The sequence below is a fragment of the Dermacentor albipictus genome, chromosome 9 (assembly GCF_038994185.2).
Source record: "Dermacentor albipictus isolate Rhodes 1998 colony chromosome 9, USDA_Dalb.pri_finalv2, whole genome shotgun sequence".
In the NCBI taxonomy this organism is placed as follows: Eukaryota; Metazoa; Arthropoda; class Arachnida; order Ixodida; family Ixodidae; genus Dermacentor; species Dermacentor albipictus.
The window spans coordinates 14,551,557-14,574,159 of NC_091829.1; the positions used below are offsets into that span (position 1 = coordinate 14,551,557).

The window sequence follows — 22,603 nt, forward strand, 5'->3', positions numbered from 1 at the left end:
CTTGAAGGTCCTAGCACCGACAGGAACCTTCTCATATGGCCAATCCTGGGTGCGAGCCAAGTTTTGAGGAAACAACAGCAACCTTCTCATATACGTATTCACAAATATTGTATACAAAATTTGATATTTCGTTTTCTTTATTGTTATATTGAATTACCCGGTTGTTGGTCAATCCCCCAGAGTGGGTATGTGCCACTAATGTACGGACTCTACCTCTACATCTACCTTCGGTGCATGACGGTAAAAAGCGGAAATCTAGATCTTAATTAACGTGAACGTTACACTTCACCCTTTCCGTTTAGGTTTTTCTTTCTCTTCTTCCCTTTAACTGCCGGCTTCTTGGCCAATCCCCCATAGTGGGTAAGCGCCACAAGCGAGGAGCAAGCAAGCAAGCAAGCAAGCAATCAAGCAAGCAAGCAAGCAAACGGTTGCCTTTGCCTTGAAAGTAGGCTTCCATTCGAGCTATCAGTACTATTTAGTTTGCCCATGCTCGATCGTGCCTGGGTAAACTAAAATTCGCAGTTTTGTTTGCAGGAAGAAGTCTGCGCCCGTTCAGGATATAAGCGCCAGGGTCTTCGCCGTGAATTTGCTGGCCTCACACATGAAGGAATCGTGATCGATGCGACATCACCGTGACCGAGCACTGCACGGCGCTGAAAAACCAACGTTGGAAGAGCGTCGGCGTCCGAAGCATGGTTCGAGTGTGCTCGGTGCCGAGCGAGGACTCCTGGGCCCTGCTCGGAGAATTGGGCAATAATGTTTCGGAAGTGCTGGTTTTTGACATCTAAAGTACAGAGATGCGTGACGTTTGCCGTGACGCTACTCACGCTGTTGGACCAAGCCCGCAGTCTAATCTTCGGAGACAGTAAGCATGGCTTTTTGAAAAAAATAATTCTAAGGGTTAACGTTCTGAAAGTTATGTTTGAGGGACGCAGTAGTGGAGTCCGGATTGATTCTGACCACCTGGGGTTCTTTAATGTGCATCTATAGAATGAGCACAATTTTAGTGACCGAAGAGTCAGATTGAGATTTATTTCAGTAGCCTGCATGAAATATGCAAGAACGAGGCGATGAAATATGCGAGGAATGCAGGAACATTTATTTAGTTAGCGGGAAGATCAATTTCGAGCATGTAGTGCACTTCCTTGTCACATCGTCAATGTACTATACACTGGAGTACTGCACCCCCCCCCCCCCGAAAAAGAAAAAGAAAGCATGATTTAGTATTTATGTTTAGCATCATGTCAAAAAATATCAGATGGTCAAAATTAACCCGTTTGCCCTCCGCTTCGGCTTTTCTCATAGGCCTAGTGCCGCTTTGCCATGTTAAGCCCCACGAACCAATCAACATTGTGTGATTGGTTGTGCAGGGAAGGCTTTGATACCTCGCTGTCACTGCGACACTCTGTGGGCGTTAAAATCTAAAACTAAAGCTGATTAATATACCTGATTGACTACTATATCAAATCCATTTGCAAACACGCGCTGCATTTCGCTGTGAAACATTATGTTTACTGGACAAATGACGGATGCCGTGTTGTCAGAGGCATTGGTCAGCTTTAATGTCCTCTTCTTCTTATTACCCCTCCTTGATTATTATTTTTATGTTTGCGAAACAAGTGAGTGGAGATTCAGCAGTAAGTACTAGAGAAATGCGTTACTATTGTTTCACACCGCTTTGAAGTCCTGGATGCATGCATGATCTAAAACACGTTCAGCACAATGCAAAGTGTTGTTCAGGAGCTTACTCGCTCGCCACACGTCCTGACTCTTCGAGGAGCTAAGTGCAACGGACAGTGGCCCGGAGCAGGCTATCGTCAGTTGCTCTCTCTATATAACTCTACTACATGACCGACTTCCCACAGTTCACACGCATACACTTTTTTTTTCCACTTTGACATTCCTAATGCCGCCGCATTAATAGTCACTATAGCTGTTCTGTGTCTCGCTTTCCGACTTGCTCCTTACTTGTGATCGCACCCGCTGCCTTGCACGCCATCTTCCGCAGGACCGATGTCGGCCTGCTACGGGGAACTCGGCTGCCTCAACTTGACGGGCTTTTACGACCCCAAAGTGCGCTTCGTCAACGCCATGCCATGGCCGCGATCGAAGATTGGCACCCACTTTCAGCTGTACACACGCCGCAAGCCCGACGTGCCGGACATCTTCGCATGGAACGTCACCGCTCAGCAACTGCGCGACTCGGCCTTTGACCCGCGCATCGAGACCAAGCTGCTCGCCCACGGTTTCCTGCAAGTCGAGAGGGTTCCCGATTATCCGATGAAGGTATGCTGTTATGCTTATGTTCCTATCAAGCAAACGGCACAAGTACGGTTCTCTGTTCTCGTTTTAAAGTGTCATGGCGGATTGCTTTACTATAGCGAAGCCTACTGCGACGTCTTTGCCGGGGTTTGGTATGTCTCATATGTCAGCTTCTTGCCAAATAAAGTGGGCCGATCCTGGACACAGTGTAGTATTAAACTCGGCTGATTACGGAGATGCCCTTATGAAAGGTGTGCTGATCCCATAGACAGTGTACCCGCGAACGCGCAAATCACCTGGTCCACGGTATGGGCGTCTCCGCGTCTTGCCGGGCACGCACGTGATCGTTATGCTGCAAGACGTGGTTGAGAAGATGAACAGACTGGCGCCATCTCCTAGACATCGTCGCCACAGTGCGCCTCTTGCGTGGCACTACGCTTTTCCTCTTACGCTTTCGCCATACTCTCCTCCGCTTTCCGAGTCATGCTTCCGCTACGCACTCCTCCGCTTTCCTCCTCGCGTTCTCTTCGCTCTCGCCGATTTTTTTATCCTTCGCTGCCCTCTGCGTTCGCTCTTTCATCCGCCGTGCTCGTTCACTCGGTTACGCCGACGCCGACTCTTGCTGCAGGAATGAGTGCGACGCGCTCTAAAATGAGTGCGTAAGGCATTTTTTGTTCGCCAATCCTGACTAGAAAGTTTGTTCACGAGCCAGGTCGGCCTATCTTGGGTTTCCTAGATCACAAAAACAAAATATGAGGCCTTCACTGGTTCACCGTTGTGCGATTCCGAATTATTGCATGTGCCACTGCCGCAGTCGTAGTCGTCGGTGACCAGATGTTTCGATAAAACCAAGATACACGAATGTTTTTGTTTTCAGGCCGTCAGAGATGCTCTTCTACAACTGGGGGACTTCAACGTGATCCTGGTAGACTGGGCGCGCGGCAGCAGGTGCGAATACGTCCAGGCGACGGCCAACACCCGCGTGGTCGGGCTCGAGGTCGCTCGCCTTATCAGCCTGCTCCAGGTAACGTAAAAAAAATTCAAGTTCCGGCAGAACTCATCTCACAATGACTATCGACGTTAATGCCATCAGAATTCAAGCAATGCAGCAGCATGCTATGTTGCCATCGCCGACATGCGTCGCGTTAACCGTGTACTGCAGCTAGGGTTCCTCTCTCGCGCTTTCCTTTGGACACGCCGTGCCATCTGGCGGCGCCGCAGCTAAGTCCCTCTCTTTTTGAGTGACCTTCGAGATCGCTGTGGTGGCACGCCGGCGCGTACGAACCGTGTGCTGCAGCCGGGCTCCTGCGCCTCATTCGCGCTTCCCTCTTGCCTCTGGACACGCTGCGCCACCAATTGCGCACACGAAAAGTTCATGCGTGGCCTCCGAGATACGGAACACGCCGGCGCGTGCTAACACTGAAAATTATGCCCTTGCTACCGGCAGGCATTCCGAGCGCAGTGCCATAGCGTCTTGCTGTAATTCAGGAACCTGTGTGATACGAGTTCATCCGTGTCATGCGAGTTTAAACGCAGATAGTTTTAATGAGGCTAGATACAAAGTAGGCAAAGTATATATATATATATATATATATATATATATATATATATATATATATATATATATTATATATATATATAGTCATATCATAAGAAGCCAACAAACACTGACACCAAGGACCACATAGGGGAAATTACTTGTGCTTAGTAAATGAAATAAAGAAACGATAAATTAATGGAAATTAAAGTGGATGAAAAAACAACTTGCCGCAGGTGGGAACCGAACCCACAGCCTTCGCATTTCGCGGGCGATGCTCTACCAATTGAGCTACCGCGGCACCGTTTTTCCATCCACTTTTTATAGGTATTTATGTGTCCTAGTAGAACCCTGGGAGTGTTAGCCAGTGCCACCACTCACAGACCTTGGCGGCGGACGTGGAACGTGTTTTTTGCCGCAGGCGTCACGAGAACGTAATCTTTTAGGGTGAAGACGTCCCACGTCCGCCGCCAAGGCCTGTGAGTGGTGGCACTGGCTAACACTCCCAGGGTTCTACTAGGACACATAAATGCCCAAGAAATTGGATGGGAAAACAGTGCCGCGGTAGCTCAATTGGTAGAGCATCTCACGCGAAATGCGAAGGCTGTGGGTTCGGTTCCCACCTGCGGCAAGTTGTCTTTTTCATCCACTTTAATTTCCAATAATTTATGGTTTCTTTATTTCATTTACTAAGCACAAGTAGTTGGTCCTTGGTGTCAGTGTTTGTTGGCTTCTTATGATATGACTAATAAAAATCGGGCCCCTCGGTTAACCCCTTTCCTTCTCGTTATATATATATATATATATATATATATATATATATATATATATATATATATATATATATATATATATATATATATATATATGTGTGTGTGTGTGTGTGTGTTCGCGCTTATGTTTGGTTTACTTACCCAACAGTTTAGGTCGGTGGACCGACCTTTTTCAAGAAATACAGTAAATTTTCGCATCAGTATCTTTATTGTTTAAGTAGGGAAAGACAAAGAAAGAAGAAAGTAATCAGCCTGAAGGATATATATATATATATATATATATATATATATATATATATATATATATATATATATATATATATATATATATAAATGGGATTCCGAGTTCATCTACATTTTAACAGTGGATTGACACAAGCTCCAAAATAGAAATTGGCGACTACACTATATGCTTGAAAGCCGAATGCAGAGCGTCAAGGTCACCTTCCCATGTAATTATGTGTAAATAGCTCTATTAGTTTGGTTGTTCATTCATTTAAATCACTAGTTCAATGTATTTTATTTATGTTTCAATTTTTTGAAGGAAGCGTTCGGAGTCAGCCCCTACAAGTTTCACATGTTCGGTCACAGCTTGGGCTCTCATATAGCTGGCTACGCCGGACAGAAACTCCGAAGGCTCGGAAGAATTACAGGTGAGCAACGGCTAAATCCATCTCCGTTGTTTTCACGCTGTGACATGTTTGAACTAATGCATTTTTTACATACGCTGTTCTTTTTTGTGTTGACGTCTACGGCTACCCTATGAGATTGCGCTTCAAAGACCTGAAGCCCTTGAAAACTTTTGGTCGTCAAAATGCCATTTTTTTCAATCCCTAAAAACTTTTAAATTTCACGTACTTAGCTCTTGAGTAAAACCAGAACAAGGTGAAAACTGGAGACAGATGACGATTATTGTTTGGGGACAAAATACAACCCAAAGGGTGTAAATCTTTTTTAGAGTGAATAATCGTGTCATCTGTCTTACCCGCATTTCCTTTCTTTAACGCTGCGAGCCCGGTACTTCAGGCCACTAACGGCATGCGCGTTATCAGCGTGACATAGCATTCTCGACAGGAAAGTAGCGAGCGCAGCGTTTTCAAGGAATGAAACGCAAGCAAGGCAGATGGCAATTGTTGTTGTGGCACAAATACACACCCCAAAGGGTACAACTGTTTTAAGAGTGCGTGGTGTGCGTTTGTCTTGTTATTTTTTTTAATTTAATGACTATAGCAACTATAAGAAGGCTCAATGCTCATTCACACTGTCGCCGTTGGCGTTAAAGTCGTCGTGCTGTTCCGCTATCGACGGCGCACGCGCTTATCGTGCACAGAGAGAGGGTTCGAGGGTCTCCAGCAATGCTGAGCGCGTTCGGCCGCAACAACGACGAAACAAAGTGGGCGCACTGTCAACGCTATGCTCCATCACCTCGGCGGCGAAGCCAAACCAGCGTTCTGCATTCCGCTGCTGAACGCTGGCATATACTACGCTATAACTACACTACACACTATAACTACGCTATAACTATATAACTACACTATAAGCACAGTAACGTTCCTGCCGAGCTGCTGTGTGTATGCTCTGTCCGGAGCGTAACGTGCACGCAGTAGACATCGACCTAACGCTGTCTGACATTTCACTGAGCAGTTGCTAACGCTGACGATTTCCCGTCGATCTCCTTTCTTGCATCACCCAGGTGCGACGCCTGCAAGGCCACTGGTATGGAGCTCCTATATACTCCAGCTTTGTGAAACCCCTGTGATCGGTTCCTCCTGCCATACAGGGGACGTTTTCTCAGACGATCACTTTCGGCGATACTATCTCCTTTGCGTGGCGGAGGGCTCAACCAGCCAATCAGCCCGTGCGAGTTTGCGCAACCAACCAATCAGCGTGCTCCTGATGGCCGAGGCGATAGTATCGCCGAAAGTGATCGTCCCAGAATACGCCCCCGGTAGTTATAGTCGGATACAACTTTAGAAAAAAGGGGAGGCCCCGCCCAGATGACCGAAGCGGCGAAGTCACCGGCCGTCCGGCGCATGACGTCGGTCCAGAGTGCGCGCCCATTGGTGGATGATTGTGTGCAACGCCTCGGAGGAGTAACCGCCCCCTTTTTTCTAAAGTTGTATCCGACTTATAGTTGCCTTGTGGGCTGCGTCGCGCCGACACGTCGCAAGTGGTACCGTCCGAAAAGTTCAAGCGCAACACGAAACCTTACTGTCGCTGTCAATGCCGTCTCACATCGGGATAAACTGGCAAACTTTTGTGATCAAGAAGCAAACTTTCTCCTTGTTTGCGACACCGGCTTTTTGCTCTCGCGTTGTGGGCTCAATGATATTTCAGTTCTTGAAAGTGTTCTTATTCCAACTGGACAACCTCCCTTCCTTTCCTTGCTTTCTCTTTCTCTGATCAATGAATGTAAAAAGAAAAAAGTCTTTTTGTTCCCTCTTCTGCTCGCACTTACGGGGAGGAATCGGAAACCACGATATGTAGATCGAATAATTTCTTGTGTTGATATGGAGATTGTTGGCGACAAAAATACCGCCGGACTCTCTGTTACTGTTGAATGAAATAAAATAATGAGATTAAAATTGAAACGGCCCCTTACTGCAGTATAGCAGTTCACTAACGCACACAGTGCAGTAGTCATTTCTGAAGAGAGAGAAGGAGATAAAGCCACCTCCAAAGACTGATATATTCTGGGTTTAATGATCTTCCATGACCTGTGGTCATTCTTCGAAAACCTCCAAGGCGTAGCCCCTAGCTACAGAAGCTGGCACATGCTAGCGAAATACTCGCTTCTCAGTGTACCCCCGGCATTCCTGGTGTGTTACTGTGTGGAGCGTACGCACGCCACTGGGCAGTATATAGTGATCTGGAGAAGGAAATGGCGCCTAGTTTTGCAACCCATCAGTTAGCACGGCGCAGCGTTGAGACACTGGACAACATGAGCATCGCCAGACTAGCAGTCTGGCGTGTCTCATTTTGTGCGGTGTCTAAAGACAGGCCACATTGCTGAGACACGGGAATGCACTGGTTCAATCCAGGCCGCAGCGGCCGCATTTCGATGGGTGCGAAATGTAAACCATGTGACTCGTTTATTTAGATGTTAGTGTACGTTAAAGAACGCCAGGTAGTCCAAGTTAATCTGGTGTGACCCACTACTGCGTGTCTCATAATCAGATCGCAGTCATTGCACGTAAAACTACAGAGCCTAATTCTTTGTTAGTTTGGTGAATAAAAGAAGGTTCAGTGCGGAACCAGTGTTTCCACAATGTAACTTACCTTCGTCTGGGCAAGGCTCCTTGTCGAAACGTTGGTTCCAAGCTGAGCCTGCCCTTGTTCGGCAACTCTCGATCAGTCGAAGTACCCGAGTGTTAATCTCGATTTCATCTGTAAGCTCAGACATTTTGGACGACTTGCATTATCTACTGTGTCATCGCGTGAGTTTATCGATAACTGGTTTCAGGTGGAGTTTGTTTACGCAGATGGGTGGGAATGCAGCGATGGTGACGTCAGACAATCTGTCAGAGCAGCCAACATCATCCGCGCTACTTACAGGCATAAACACTTTACCTTGAGACTACTACCCTTGTCTTATCTTAATCTAGCGCGCTTCTCTTGACCTTCGGGATGTTTGTACAGGTCTTGATCCTGCCGGGCCATTCTTCGAGGGCATGTCTCCTTTAGTGCGACTGGACCCGGTTGACGCCGTTTTTGTTGACGCCATTCACACCGACGGAGCACGTTTTATGATTCCTCTGCCTGTAGGTTAGTCTCAGTCGTTCTCAGATTTAGATGAGATTTCACTAAGTAAGTCAAAGTCTTTGAGTTTATTCTAGCGAATTATATACATATGTGCACACTGCATCTGGTTAGAGGCTGTGAAGAGCTGTGCGGAATTTTTAGTGTTAGAGAATTAGTTTAATCTGGTGGGCCACATGCTTGAAGACATCGCATAATAAGCATGTATTGTAACCTAAATAGACCCTGCGCCTTCGCTGTCTAACTTTATTTCATTTATTTTCTTAATAAATGGAAAATGGGTCATCCACCCAATTGTAGCAATCGCTACGAAGGAAACCCACACGGGTTCCTCGAAAGAAAAGCCTCGCAGTTGAAGTAAAATTTCGCCCTGAACCGGGACTTGAATCTTGGATCGGCACGTAAATCCCCAGAATTCATTCATCCGTTCCTGAGTAGCGTTTCAAAGTTCGGGAATTTGCACATGTGCAAACCCGCGATTTGTGTCGGAAATAAATCAGTATGGTGAGTGTGTATTATCAAAATAAAGTTAAATAGCTTAGGGTCCTATGCTGTACCTTGTGCAGGCTACCATGGAAGAAAACCTTTTTTCGTCCACTTAATTAGAAGTAAAATGCAGCAAGAAGAGCCAGTAAGGGCTCATTGAAAAATGGATATTTGTAGTTGAGGAATCCTATCTAATCGGGCAATCAAACCACAAAGAACCACATGATCAGATTGACCGCTTTACGAACTGAAACTAACCAGTCGGAAACTGTAGGATAAACAGCTATAATAAAGGAAACTGTGCAGAAGCCATGCGGACGACAACGTCCGCTTTCTTGAATTTACTTCCATTTCGCGCATATGATCAGAATTCATTTATTATAGTATTTCGGTCTCCTCTTATTTCTAGTTGGTTACGGCATGATCGATCCAGTGGCGCACATCGACTTCTATCCCAATGGCGGCGTCACACAGCCCGGGTGCGAAAAGATCGTCAAGAACTTTTCACTCAAGAAGGGAGCCGTCCAAGGTACGTAGTCCTCACGTATACCTAATGACGTGGCCGTCTGATCTTACCGTTGCAAGGGTTGGGGTCGGGCGTGAAATAGATGGTAGCTGGCCCATGCCGTCGTCCAACTCATCCACGCTGAGGACGTTGTTGACGGGAGAGACTTGTTCTCATCGAGAACGAGGAATATGGAATTTATTTACAGTATCCACATGAGAACGTTACAATTCATCAGTCTAGCATGACTGAAAGAGAATGCACACCCTGCAGCCGCGCCATGACTGCTTATAAACACTCTGTCCTCCCTAGATCCCTAGGTGAGGGAAAGCGGCCGTTCAACCATCGACTGATGGGAGCGTCCAAAGTCATCGTCGCCGACCCGTCTTTGGGGGGGAGGGTTTATACACTCACTTCCGCACAGGTTTCACTGACCAAACCGAGGTGAGAGGGTTCTCGCAGATAAGGGTCCTGCCCCGAGCAGGCGCCTCTTGATCCCAGTGTTGACTCCGCAGATAGTGGCCGCCGCGTCTGTCCATTGACTCACGACTTCTAAGACCCGTGAGGCGGCGTCACAAAGCTTCTTCCGGGAGTTCCCCCGCTCCAATCAAACCGTGAAGGCGCGGCGACTCCACGAACAATAGTCGGTCCGCCGACTGCGTCTAGACATCCCGGCGCCGCTCGGTTGGGAACGCGGCGCATTGTGGTCCTTACAAAGCGAGTCGTCGCAGCAGACATGATGGCGCCGATGGGCTGTTGATTCGGCGCGTTGTTGTTTTCCCAAAGCGAGTCATCGCAGTGGGCCGGGCAGTTTTCGACGTGTCGCTTCTCTAGTTCGCCAGCCCCCGCAGGCCGTTCGTAACACCGTACATTCGTCGATCTGTTAGCGCGAGGAATCTGTCAGCTGCTGGTTGTCGAACTTCGAAAATGGGCGACTTCCAATATTTCTTATATTTAGAAAATGAATATGGGAGTGCGTCATTACTGACTCAAGGTATCACCTAATTACTTAAGTTCATATCGGGGCTGTCGCTGCCTTCTGATTTGCATTGGCGCTAAATTCATCTTCTTTCTATGGCGTCTCCAGGTAACCTCCAAGAAGGGCCTTTGTAATTCTGCTAGTTTAATCCCACATGCTACGTCATCAAAAACGTCACTTCCATGACAGATATTTCTGCGTGCAGTAGCAGTGCTCGCGTTTGCCTCTGCGTTACACGAGCGCGCTACACGTGAACTTTACCGTGTCAGCGTCATGGCCATGGAGTAAGGAAAAAATAGGAGGGAGCATACAGCAACGCGATTGAAGCCGAAATCTGCTGGGCCAGTGGTGGCTCAGCACGTGGTCGCACGTCAAAGTGCGCGGTTGGTTTTAGTGTTCCCGCTCTGCAGGCAGAGCCACGACAGGGCAGCTGAACCCACGCGTAGCGAATAAGAACTACTGGCATAGCTACTGGGAACCATGCGTCTCAGCAAATTTTGATTCTTGCTCCTTGATCTCCACTCAACAGGTCACGTGTTGGACAACCACTTCGCTTGCCACAGCTGGCTGCGTGACGTAATGCTCCCTCCTATATATTTCCTTACCCCATGGTGACGGCAGTGTACATTTGATATCTTTATTTCCTTACTTTAACTGCTATTAGCTGGGGACTTCGGACTTATCTTGCTCTAAATTTAAGGCAGTGAGAACACTTTACCTAACACCATGGTTATTTATTTCTCTAACGAAAAGATTTCTACAATTTATTTATTTCGCTTGCTAAGTAAAGCTATCATGATCGCATTGGGCTGACTACAGCTGCGCTCCTGGTGAAGAAACTTGACACGAGGTCGGCGCTAGGAAAATCGTGGCCTCCGAGATCGCAACGTTCGGAGGCCACACAAATTATCCCTGTGGTTAAATTGAATAACACTTAGATATAATGTAGGTCGAAGAGTTATATAATATAATCAGTGATGAGTCAAATGATATTTTGTTTTTTTTACTTATTGAACCTAAAACACGTGCAATAGGGAAGCCAAGGCTCAGAAAGGCATGTCTATATGTATATAGGTATACTCGGGAACTAGCACCAGTTTTTTTTTTATTTGTGACGAGAAATCCACCGAAGATTACGGTACTCCCTAACGCGAAATTTCAGGCGAAGCTGGTGTGGACAATCTGTCTCCTGCGGCACGTTGCAAACGGAGGGAAGTGTGGCACGACTACCTCGCTAATCGGGAGATCGCGAAAGGCAGCGCGCGGGTGAGGCGCGATTCACAGCAGCCGCCGCAGACAGATGTCCGCTCATGCAGCGCTTTGTTTCCACGTCTGACGCGCGCTACCCTATCACCATCTCGTAGCCATCCTCGCCGCCACTACGCTTTTCTTCTCACGCTTTCGCCACACCTTCCTCCTCCGGTTTCCTCCTCACGATCTCTTCTATATATGCGGTCTTTCACACTCCGCTACGTTCCGCGTCCGCTCTTTCATCCTTCGCTCTGCTTGTTCGCTCGGTTACGAAGGACATCGACGCTCGCCGCGGCCCCCTGCCTGCCTAAACGAGCTGCGCTCTAAACATTTTGTGGAAGGATGCTTAATGGTTGTTCCACGTAAAGCTTGACCGAAGCGCGCACTAGGAAAGCTACGGGGAAATGATACAATGAACACTATTGGGACATATTTGTTTAAGCCGCTGCTAGAGATGTTAGCCCAGGAGCCTCGGTAAATGGAGATCGCTTGACCAATGGCTGTCTTCATTTTCGAATCTGCAACACGTGCAGAAAAGTTATTAAATACAAAGCCGAGTGGGTGCCTTTAGTTAATCACTTAAGTTGTTAGTGGTTATTATATGATCTTTGAATGTACTCTGCTGTCAAAAATATGTTGCCGAAAACGTTTGTTCTCTGCTCGTATATTTGAGGAATTTACCCAACTGTCAGAAGTACCTTTTTATAGCCGTTCTTGGCAGTTCATGGCCTTTACGTGCGAGACATAGCGCTGCCAGTTTCCATATGCGTACAAAGAAAGAACAGTGCTATGCTATTGGGCAGTGACTGTCATAACACAGAAATTTGAAAGAAAGCTATAGACCATCCGAAGAGTGATGAGACGGAAAATGATAAACTTAAGGTTAAGACGCAGAAAGACAACATCATTGATTAGAGAGTGAACGTTGGCTGGTATTTTAGTTTGGGATAAGAGCAAGAACTAGAGTTGAGCAGGTTGTGTGATCTTGCAGAACCGATAGATAACCGGTGGTTATAAGAGCAACGGAACGGGTTCCAAGGGCATTGAAACGCGGTCTAGGGCTTCAGATGATCACTAGTAGCAGTGGTATACGATCAAGGAGTTCGCAGGCACAGGATGAAGTCGGTAGACACAGGACATAGGTAGCCACTATAACACAGGTGAAGCGGCGTCCACACCAGCATTAACAAAGGACGCGCTACCGGCCGTGACTGGTGGCCAAGGAGCAACTAACGATGGGCGATGTTCACACCGGCGAGCACGTCACACCGAAATGTCTCGCGTAAATTGTCACGTAAATTAAGTGACGTCTGACGCCTTGTTCTTGCGCTGCTGGTTCGTTCAACAGCTTTTCCGGCTCCAGTCGCAGATCTGGCAAATCGAGCAGCGAACGAATGAGCAGAAATGGTCGCTCTTCGACCAAAGCGACTATTGCGACCAAAGCTCCGTGGCCAATTTGGTCGCACAACCTCTGCGATTCAGTGGGAGAGTCTTTCGTGTAGTTGGTGGTGGTTCGTGGTGTAGAGGTGATGACGGTGGTGTTGTGGTAGTGGTGGTGATGGTGGCGATGATGATGCTAATGATAATGGTGCTGCTGATGCTGATGATTTAGAAGACGGCAGCCTCGAAACACTGGCAGCGCGTGCGAAGAATACGCAGACCGCGCGTTGCCCCCCAGACAGGCTTTCGGGACTCGGTGACATGCCGCCATGAGCGAGCCACCCAGATCGTGGCCGAGGCGCTGGTGACTGAGGCGAGTCGCGACTTGGGACAGTGCGCGTTCGTCGCCTACGCCTGCGCCAGCTACGAGCTGTTCCTGTCAGGAAAATGCGCCGACTGCGGCCCTGACGGGACCGGGTGCGCCATGATGGGCCTGTCGTCCTTCAGGTCACGGCCTCGGCAGGGGACGGTCAAGATGTACATCCAGACGAACCAGGAGGCCCCTTTCTGCCGTGAGTGCATGCAGGTAGCATGTTCCTGTCTTTACTGACTGGTTGGTCTTTTATTTATTTATTTATTTATTTATTTATTTATTCAGCGAGCGAGGGAGTTTGTTGGATGCAGATGAGCATTATCTTTCACCGGTTACCGAGTACCGAATTATCAGCTAATACAGTCGAAACTCGGTTTAACGAAGCGATGACCACGCTCGAAATATCTCGTTAGTTCGGGAAGTTTGCAAAAATTGAGACAGGAGTTTTTCGGTCCTTCGAAACCTAAAATCGTAACGTAGCGACATGCAAAAGCTACCACGGCATCGTATTTGCCGCTGATCCAGCCATCTGTCGCATAAGCAATGAAATAAAGCAACCGCCGCCGCCCATACCGAGGCGGTATTGGGTCCGCGCTGTTCCGTTCATGGGCGCGGCCTGCTCGTCAAAATAAAGATAGGGCCGTGACTATAGCGCCTAGACGTTTTAATGCGTTAGCTTTAGAGCGCACGCCCGAAGAGAAAAACCCGTCTGTGTCAAAATTTGAAAGAAATCACCGCTTTTCTTACTCATTTATTTCAGGAAAAAGTTCGCTAAATCGAGTTTGGCCAAATTAGTTTCATTAATTCGGGTTGATGACAACATTGAACCTTTATAGGTACCTGCCGGGGAATGGCAATTTCTTCGTTAGATCGGGAACTTCTTAAAACTGAGTTTCGTTAGATCGAGTTTTAACTATAGTAAAATAAATAATAGCTAAATAACAAAACTCGCGAGCGTAATTCTAGTAACTGCTAACGTGATCATCGTTAGTGTAGGTTTTTCTGTTTACGCTTTTAAGGCTAAGCACTGAGTGCAGTCTCAGAATTACCTGCGAGCAGGTCTAGCTGTCCGTAAAAGCTCAAGGCTTGAGAATCACTGCCTTTAACCGACGGGGCACGCCGATGAGCCTGATCCTAAAGCACGTAACAAAATGGTTTCTGTAAGTTGTCCCATGCTATGAGAACATTTCTCGCAGACTTCTACTTCTGATTATGGTATAGACGGCATTTTTTTGTTGTTGTATGGCAACATGGTATGCATTACGAAAGATGCAAAGTGAACTGAAGTCACTTTTCATTTATTTTTTTCCTTTATTTTTTTCAGTGTACCACTATTACATAGTTGTGCACGTAGGTCCACTGCCTTCTCCGGTATCTGGGAAATTGCGCCTTCAACTGATGGGTCAAGAAGGACAAGCAACCTTGACGTTGAGTAAAACGTAGGTCAACGTGTTCAATACCGCCCTCATATAAACAGCCTACTGGCGGTTGCACGCATGATCGTTTACTTTACGTGCACCTCGTATACTGAGTTACACTGTTCATTCTTTCTGATTTGTCGGACCGAGTTTTCCACGCTACGAGAGCTCATTCCTTGCAGCTGTACTAATTGTCAAGGCAGACAATTATTGTCAATACGGACAATAAGTGTCGTTGTTACTTTACTGATGCATACGGTCTTTTGAACATTTGTACAACTGTTTGCTGTCGGGTCTGTTGGTCAACAGGCCCGACATATCTCACGGGGTGCTTCTATTGAGAAGTGCAGGTAATGAAATGGTACCTGAAATTTGGCCTTAGATAATAAGCTGACGTAACGAGAATGTTAGGAAAGTATTTTTGCATGTCGTTATCACTCGTACGAACTCCGAGAGTAAGCCGCGGGCGTAGTAAAAAAGGGCAGACAAATTTGATCAATTAGTCATTTCAGTGTAAAAGTTATTCTGATCCGGAACACCCACCTCGAGCTTCAAATACATCGCTGGCGTAGTGACCGTCATTGCTTCCCTTACACAATGGTCATGAAGGGGAAACCACCCGTCCAACTTGTGGCAATACTGAAGACTTTAGACGAACTAAAACGTTTCTATGCAAAGACAACCTTGTGGTTAACTTTCGTTGTCGTCTGGTGCACTGCTCACGTATGGTTGTGGTTAACTTTGTGGTTAACTTTGTGGTTAACGTTAACGTTGTGGTTAACTTTCGTTGTCGTCTGGTGCACTGCTCACGTATCAGTTTACGACGTCCCTCTTTATCGCTTATGTTGATAAGAGCACCGTGTGCAAAGTTTACCTTGCTCAGTAATTTCTCCATTGTGTCAGAATCGTGAGTCTAGCTTGTTGGTAACAGAGTCGATGACGTTGTGGTAGGGGTTTGCTTATGGTAGACATTTCGAATACGAATTGAATAGTCCTTGCTTTTCGACTCGCATTCGATTCGAGAATTCGCTACACAGCATTGTCGAATATGCGTTATTTTATCAATATAAGAAATAAACGCACTTATTGGAGTCTCGGTTGAGCGCGAGATAGATTTAACAAAGTGGAAAGCGTGCTGCCCGCACCGTAACTGTTGATAGTGCCCTGAGGGAGAGAAGGGTGACAGAGAGAGGAGAGGAGAGTGCTCGGAGCTGGAAGCTCTGCTGGCATAAGATTTATTAATTTATTATAATTTAAAATTATTATTTTAATTTAAATTTTATTTTATTTTATTTTATTTTATTTTTTAATCTTATTTTTATTAATTTAAATTTTAAATTTATTATAATTTAAAACACTTTACAGGCTCAAATGGCGTTGAGTGGGCTTTAGTTACTATGAAGTGTCGATGCAAACGAAGACTAATCCGAATCATGATGCCGCAAAAGAGCCGATAACTGAAATCAGATAACAGATAACTGACTGCAGAAAGCGGTTGATATATATATATATATATATATATATATATATATATATATATATATATATATATTGCGTCTACAAGCTTTTACCGAATGTCCTGTTGTGAACAGCATTACATGCACGCAACAAATAATGTAACTATTAAACGTAATCTCTTTTGGCTAGCAGACTCCGCACAATCTTCTTATTTCGCTTTGTTTAGGAACGAGAAAAATATTCCATCCAATGTTCGAAGATCGTTTGTCTCGAATATTTGTATTCGCTTTAGTTGAACTCGAATAAAACACTATTCTCGTTCTGCCACCGATATTCGCGTTCCGTAAAATTCGACTCGTCTGCGCGCAGGCATGAATACTTCTCTTCTGGCTCCCGGCTTACGTACCTGTCCACAACTCGGACAAGAGTCGGTGACATTCTGGAAGGTGCGGTAAACCTGCTTTCTACCGGCAACGGTTACAAGGGCGAGCTCGCGATTCAGAGAGTGGACGTGTCTCTGATGAATAACATCGCCGTGGCCAGGTGAGAGATGTCGACATGTATAGCCTTCCACTCGCCTCGCCTTAGTTGAGGATGCTGCAGAACCGTGTGTCAGGATAACTTAGGCTGGTCATTTGTCGTTAAACTCTCTATGTTGCACTTGAAGTTACTACGTTACTTGAAGTGCACCGGCTTAAGAGACCGTTTATAGTGTCCCTGTGTATAGTGTCGTGTCCCTCCCACAAGCGCTCAGTGCTCACTCCCTCCCTTTTTCCCCTCTTTCTAGTCCCCTTTCCCCCACACCCAGTGTAGGGTAGCAAACCGGATGCTGTCCTGATTGACCTCCTTGTCTCTCTCTCTCTCTCTCTCTCTCTCTCTCTCTCTCTCTCTCTCTCTCTCTCTCTCTCTCTCTCTACGTTGCGCTCGTTCGGCGGAGGAACAGGACCTGTCAAATTGAAAACCTAATCTCAGAGCAGACAAGAGCCTCGTTCACGTGAATGCGACAGCTGCGTATCGCATTTCTTAGCGCGTCGCGCTAATACTCGTGCTACAGCGTTTACACCCGATGCATCACCCTTCGTCTGAAAGAAAGCCGGAACCTGATTCCGGCTATTTGCATTCTGCCGGTGAGTGTATCGAGGCCAGCACCACGGCAGCAGCCGTGTCTCACTTTCGTTCTCTCCTTCGATGCGACACGTCAGCATAGTCGTGCACCGCGTGAGGTAGACTTACCCCGTCTTGAACTCTACTCCCCCCCCCCCCCCCCCCCCCCTGTCTCATCGTGCAATTGGCCTTCCTATAGCCGTTTGCGTGGATGCGCAATTCGCGAGCAATGGGTTCACTTGTCTTATTCGTGTAAACGCCGCTGAGCAGAAAGGATGGCGGGACAGCTTCCTAACAACCAATTTACTTTATTTACAATATAATGAGGTCTTGCAAAAAGCTTATAAAGTCTTGCTAACACCTATAGTTTGACTGAACTACAGATGCCTTAGTCAGCGTCTTTTAAAACTGCACTGCGTGTGTTCTGTTGCGCTCTTTATTCCGCAGTCTCTACTTCATATTCACCCTGCTCATCCTGGCACCTCTAGAACTTGCGTTTATCATAAGGGTTTTCTTTTTTCTTTTTGCATTGTTGCTGTATTCATGCTGATTAACAAACCAAGTTTTGCCGTGTACATGCCCAGTGGCCCTGTGCAAGCTGAGAACAGTGTTCATGGCATTGTATAAGCGCGATGACAGCTACTTCGCGCTCTGCGCAATATGGAACCAGTAAAATATAATGCATTGCCAAACCGACTGGCCCCATGCAGTTTTAATCTTACCGGCGCTCATTTTTTTTCCTTTCTTTTTTTTTTTCAGGTACAAGAAAAGAGCCGTAATACCTCTTTTTCCGACAGTGAACAACGGCTCCCAGATCACGCTGTCGAGATGCAACACCTATTGAGCCGGCAAGCGTGCAACGCGCATGCCACATTGCTGTAAACTAATTTACACCCTTAAATGGGAAATGGGAAGAACGGTGCGAATCGGCCTACAACTCGTGCCCTTACACCCAAGAAAGGGTGCAAATGCGTGAGGTGCAGACCGATTTACACCACTATTGAATTATAGGTTGTAAATCACATTACAGTGCACGGGTCACGAAACGGAAGTTTTGTAATAAAAGAAAAATATTGCGGGTTAATCTCCTTGCTTTTTAAGGTCTTTCGTGTCCTTTCTTTCCCCTCCTTCTTTAGATTTATAGTCTATAGCGTTTTAATTTTCTGCTTATAGCAAGGTGAGTTTGTGAGCGATGAATAAATTAATTAATCTTTATATTAATATTAAATCAACGTTTATTAAAGAATATGATCCAATGCGCAAAGACGTAATGAAGACTATGGTCGGCAGTGCCAGGCGACGGGACTTGTGACTCTATTCGTTCTTCGTTTATAATTATCGTACATGTACAATCTATATAGCTAATTTAGAAACATAATTGGTTTTGTTGTAACAACTTAGTACCATCATTTCCGACCCTTCTGGTCCGAATATCTTTATAGAAGTGAAAATTATTTATTACGTGCACCTGAACGTCTGAAGACAGTGAAGGATGAACAACAAATTCCAACTAGAGTATTTGGCAATGAATCGAAGGTTATTTTGTTTTTTGTTTTTTTTTCTCTCGGAAACTCAAGGTGTCCTAAGCAGCATGTGGCTCTTCAGGCTTCTTTTTAGTGCGCGAACACAATGGTGTGAAGTATGGCCACAGATTATTGAAAAACATTTCTCTGCCACCAAGGGTGCCCAATATGTACTATATATAGTCGGCAGGCTCCAATGATACAGCACAGAGACCTAATCTCAGCGTGATGCGACGCACAGACGTTGGCGAAATATCTGGAAGATCCATATTTATATGCGGCGCAAAGTCGACAAATTGTGCACTTAGCAAGTTGCTGACACTCGCATTTCTGAGAATGTTATTGTTTTTATCTGTGTCGGATATTTCACGCAACACGTTGATTCCTACAGGAATCATCGGCCCAGAAATAATTACGCAAGCTGATTAATTTTCAAGTGTTCACTCTAAATTAATTTGAAAGAAAATAAGGAAAATTTTTACTACAGAAAATTTCTTTGAGTGGAAACAAACACATTGTTTCATTTCAAAAATTACCTTTCCTGCTTATGGCGAAACACAACTTTTCTGAGCGAATATTGTGATAAGCAAAGCACATAGATGGGATTACTTTTTTTAAAAAGCTCATCATAGCAACCGAAAAAAATACGTAAAAACTCGCAGAAACCATGGACGATGATTGCGAATGCAAGCGAATGGCTGAACGCTTCAAGGAAGCTATTCGCTTTACGAAAGAAATGGTGTGCTTCAGCCACATACAAGGTGTTTGTCTGTTTCTTTATTTGGGCCAAATATTTATAAATTGCCTGTGGCAAATTGCCCAATTCTAAACCTTGAACTAATTAAACTATTCGATTAGGCGGCCATTGCTTCTACGGGAAATGAAAATGCTGAATTGAACAATTAACAGAGTTACGTTAATTACACTTTTATTTAATTACTTTACGGCGGATGTTTCAACTTACGAATTGTAGCCGGCGAGTTCGCAAGGCAAATCCAATTGGAATTAATTCTCAGGACTACACCAGTTTCGAGGTATCCACTTTCAGTGTCCGACGAAATCCATTGCGTTACGGTTGCTTTTGTGCTTCAATGCATAGAGCAGCGTTTTCTTAAAGAAAGTAAGTGGACCACCAGTGCATTCTTACCCCAAATTTGACGGCGCATATGTAGGAACATGTGCAATCCAAAAACTCGCCTTAAATCAGAATTATGTCGTGTTCATGCAAAACACATAATATTGTTTTCACTTCAGTTCAATTCAGTTTATTGTACTTAAAGAACCCCCGGAAGGGGTATCACATGAGGGGTGGGTTTTACACAAGTTCAACGTTATGTGTGCATCATTGGTTATGCATGTGCAAAGGGATCAATCACAAGCTGTTGGAACAAAGACGGGCAAGCGATGTCAACCATGTCAGCAGGAAGGCCGTTACAGTCTTCAGCTGTTCGAGGAATGAACGAGGTGGAACGATGAGCGGTTCGGGCACGCGGGCGTGCGACTTGCTGCGGATGACTGGTGCCGCGAGAGATGCGTGTTGTTGTAACGATTTATGGCGCGTGATGAAGGGCGATTGTGCATTGCTTGATTGAATAGGAAATGAATAGGAAAGATTGTGCGCTTCGTTTGATTGTGCACTGGTGACCAGGGTTGTTGAAATTAATGATCGCGGTGCGCTTTTTGGTATTCCTCTGGAGCGCGTGACTTACACCGTCATGGAATTCGGAAACGGGCGCCGTGCCGAGTATCTATCGCACCTCGCTTCGACTGAATCACAAGCGCTGCAGCATCTGACGTCAACGTCCCACCGGACACCGGACACCTGACACTTACACGCGTGTTGAGCTGGTATGGATCAACGATTTTTAATTGCCGGCCATTCAAAGCACCACACGAACAACTAGTAACTATAAAACTGAGCGTTCCATAACGATCGGGCGCAGCCCGGCGGAGCGCATGAGCCAGACTTGATCGCCTTGTTCGTCGTGTTAGCTAAGAACAGTTGCCTTTGAATGTCGGTTTTTGTAGCCTATCTCCGCCGGCCTGGCTGCCCTTAGTTTTGGTCGCTGTTCTTCTGAAGTTTTCCTCAACAACCATCTCTAAATTCTCTTTAGTATTTATTCACTGTTGGCTGAAGTTTTTACAGCGAAGCTGTATATGGCTAGGTTCTGCAAAAAACTTCGTGCGTCTATCAAGCCGTGTCTTCCCATACGTGGGCCGATCCCGAAGATAGTGCAATACCGGGCCGAGCCGCGGCGGAGGTGAAGCAGGCATTTCCGCCAACTTTCAAAAATAAGTTAAATATCTTCGGTCCAAATACAACCCGTATCAGATATTAAGCTGATCAGAACAGATACGACACTTGACCCTCGTCGGCCACGTCTACGTTCGCGCCGACCTCTCTTTGTCGGCGTTCCAAGCCCTTCCGTATCTCCTTTCCTTCCGCTCTCCCGTGGTGGCGGCCCCGTAAAGGCTCACTCACACTAGGCTGACGCGACACAGATTTGGGTTTGCCGACTCTCAACGACAGCGTTCTTTTCCTTCGTGTCAGCGCCTCTGTCACACTGTACCGAGGCCTAGCTCTCCGCCGACCGGCAGATTGTCGGCATCGATACAGAGGCGCCGACACCAATGAAAAAACGCTTGGAACGTTTCACAGGAGCGACGGCCAGGTTTCAGATCGAGTGTTTGGGGAACCAATTTTGTGCGGCCTTTGTTGTGTGCGACGGCCTGTGGTTTTCGAGTGACCTCACAATCATTACTGCACTGCGGGACGTCGGCTAACGCACAATCGCCTTGGCTACGATAAAGCAGCGTGTGCCCTCGGAGTGCAGCGAGGTGCGTATCTGTTCCACGTGCCGGGATTCGTTAGTAAAAGGTGTCGTGCCGCGTTTTGCAACAATGCATGGGTATGTATACCCCCCAGTGCCTCATCATCTTCCGAGGCTCAAAATCGTGGAGGAGCGAATAGTCGCGCCTCGCCTTCCATTTATGCCTATACGGCGTTTGACGCACGGCAATGGACAGTTCGCCATTAAGGAGCCCCCATAAATAGCTTCGCTGGTCATCCACCTTCACAGATTGCAATGGCACTGAATCTTTTTCTTTCCTTTTTTTTTCATTTGTGCAAAGATGTCAAGTTCTCAAGATTGTCTTACTTCCATGAAGACAATCTTGCCTGAGGGTCAGTGGCTTGCGCGCTCGAACTGTTTCGGTTGGTAACATTTTGGGAAATGCTCCGGTGTCACGAATGTCTTAAAAGCATGTCAGATGATGATACAAACTCATAGTCATGCCAGACATGCATATCGTGAGAGTAGATCACGACTGACGCAGGATCACGTGGAGACTGGCGCTACAAGGGACCTTTGACAGAGGGAATCTCGAAACGCCTGTACCTGGAGTCCCTCGAAATACATCAACAGGACACACGCGCTCAATCGAAACGAGGGAATCCTCCTCCCGTCTTACGCGCGGTGCTTGCGCCACATGCTAAAATTTATTTAAACAGGCAGGCACTTCAACCTTTTTCGCCCCATTGTGAAAAAGGCTTCCACATGGAAGTCCTAACGTCTTGTTTATAAAACGTTTTTATTGGTCGGTGTACGTGTCTTTGTCATTATGTATTGTATAAGTTCAGGTGTCAATTGGAAATGTTTTCATCTGTTCCTATGTCTGTGTAGCATTAATGACCAATGTCTCAGTTGTCGTTTGTGTTACAGTAAGAAGTTCTAGACGGGATGGATGAGTGGCATGAGTTTTTATGAGCACGAATGAAATTTGGAAGAACGTCCA

The 22,603-nt window shown here is 46.3% G+C and overlaps 1 protein-coding gene and 1 pseudogene across 3 annotated transcripts; one reads left to right on the forward strand and one right to left on the reverse strand.

Moving 5' to 3' along the window:
- The first annotated feature begins 354 nt into the window (after window positions 1-354).
- Window positions 355-18,369, forward strand: LOC135903737 (pancreatic triacylglycerol lipase-like). 3 transcript variants are annotated; one of them, XM_065434122.1, is made up of 11 exons: window positions 355-445; window positions 535-865; window positions 2,009-2,286; window positions 3,140-3,286; window positions 5,117-5,225; window positions 8,212-8,337; window positions 9,227-9,346; window positions 13,235-13,504; window positions 14,630-14,744; window positions 16,551-16,724; window positions 18,045-18,369. In XM_065434122.1, the coding sequence occupies exons 2-11, from the start codon at window positions 757-759 to the stop codon at window positions 18,127-18,129; spliced, it is 1,533 nt and encodes a 510-aa protein (XP_065290194.1). In that variant the 5' UTR covers window positions 355-445; window positions 535-756; the 3' UTR covers window positions 18,130-18,369. The 3 variants fall into 3 exon arrangements, 2 of the variants coding, with proteins under 2 accessions (XP_065290194.1, XP_065290195.1); XM_065434123.1 differs by having other exon boundaries at window positions 380-445; window positions 523-865; XR_010564917.1 differs by lacking the exon at window positions 18,045-18,369 and having other exon boundaries at window positions 13,235-13,518; window positions 16,551-16,691.
- Window positions 18,370-21,015: 2,646 nt separating this feature from the next.
- Window positions 21,016-21,192, reverse strand: LOC135903756 (U2 spliceosomal RNA; annotated as a pseudogene).
- Between the last annotated feature and the right edge of the window lie 1,411 nt (window positions 21,193-22,603).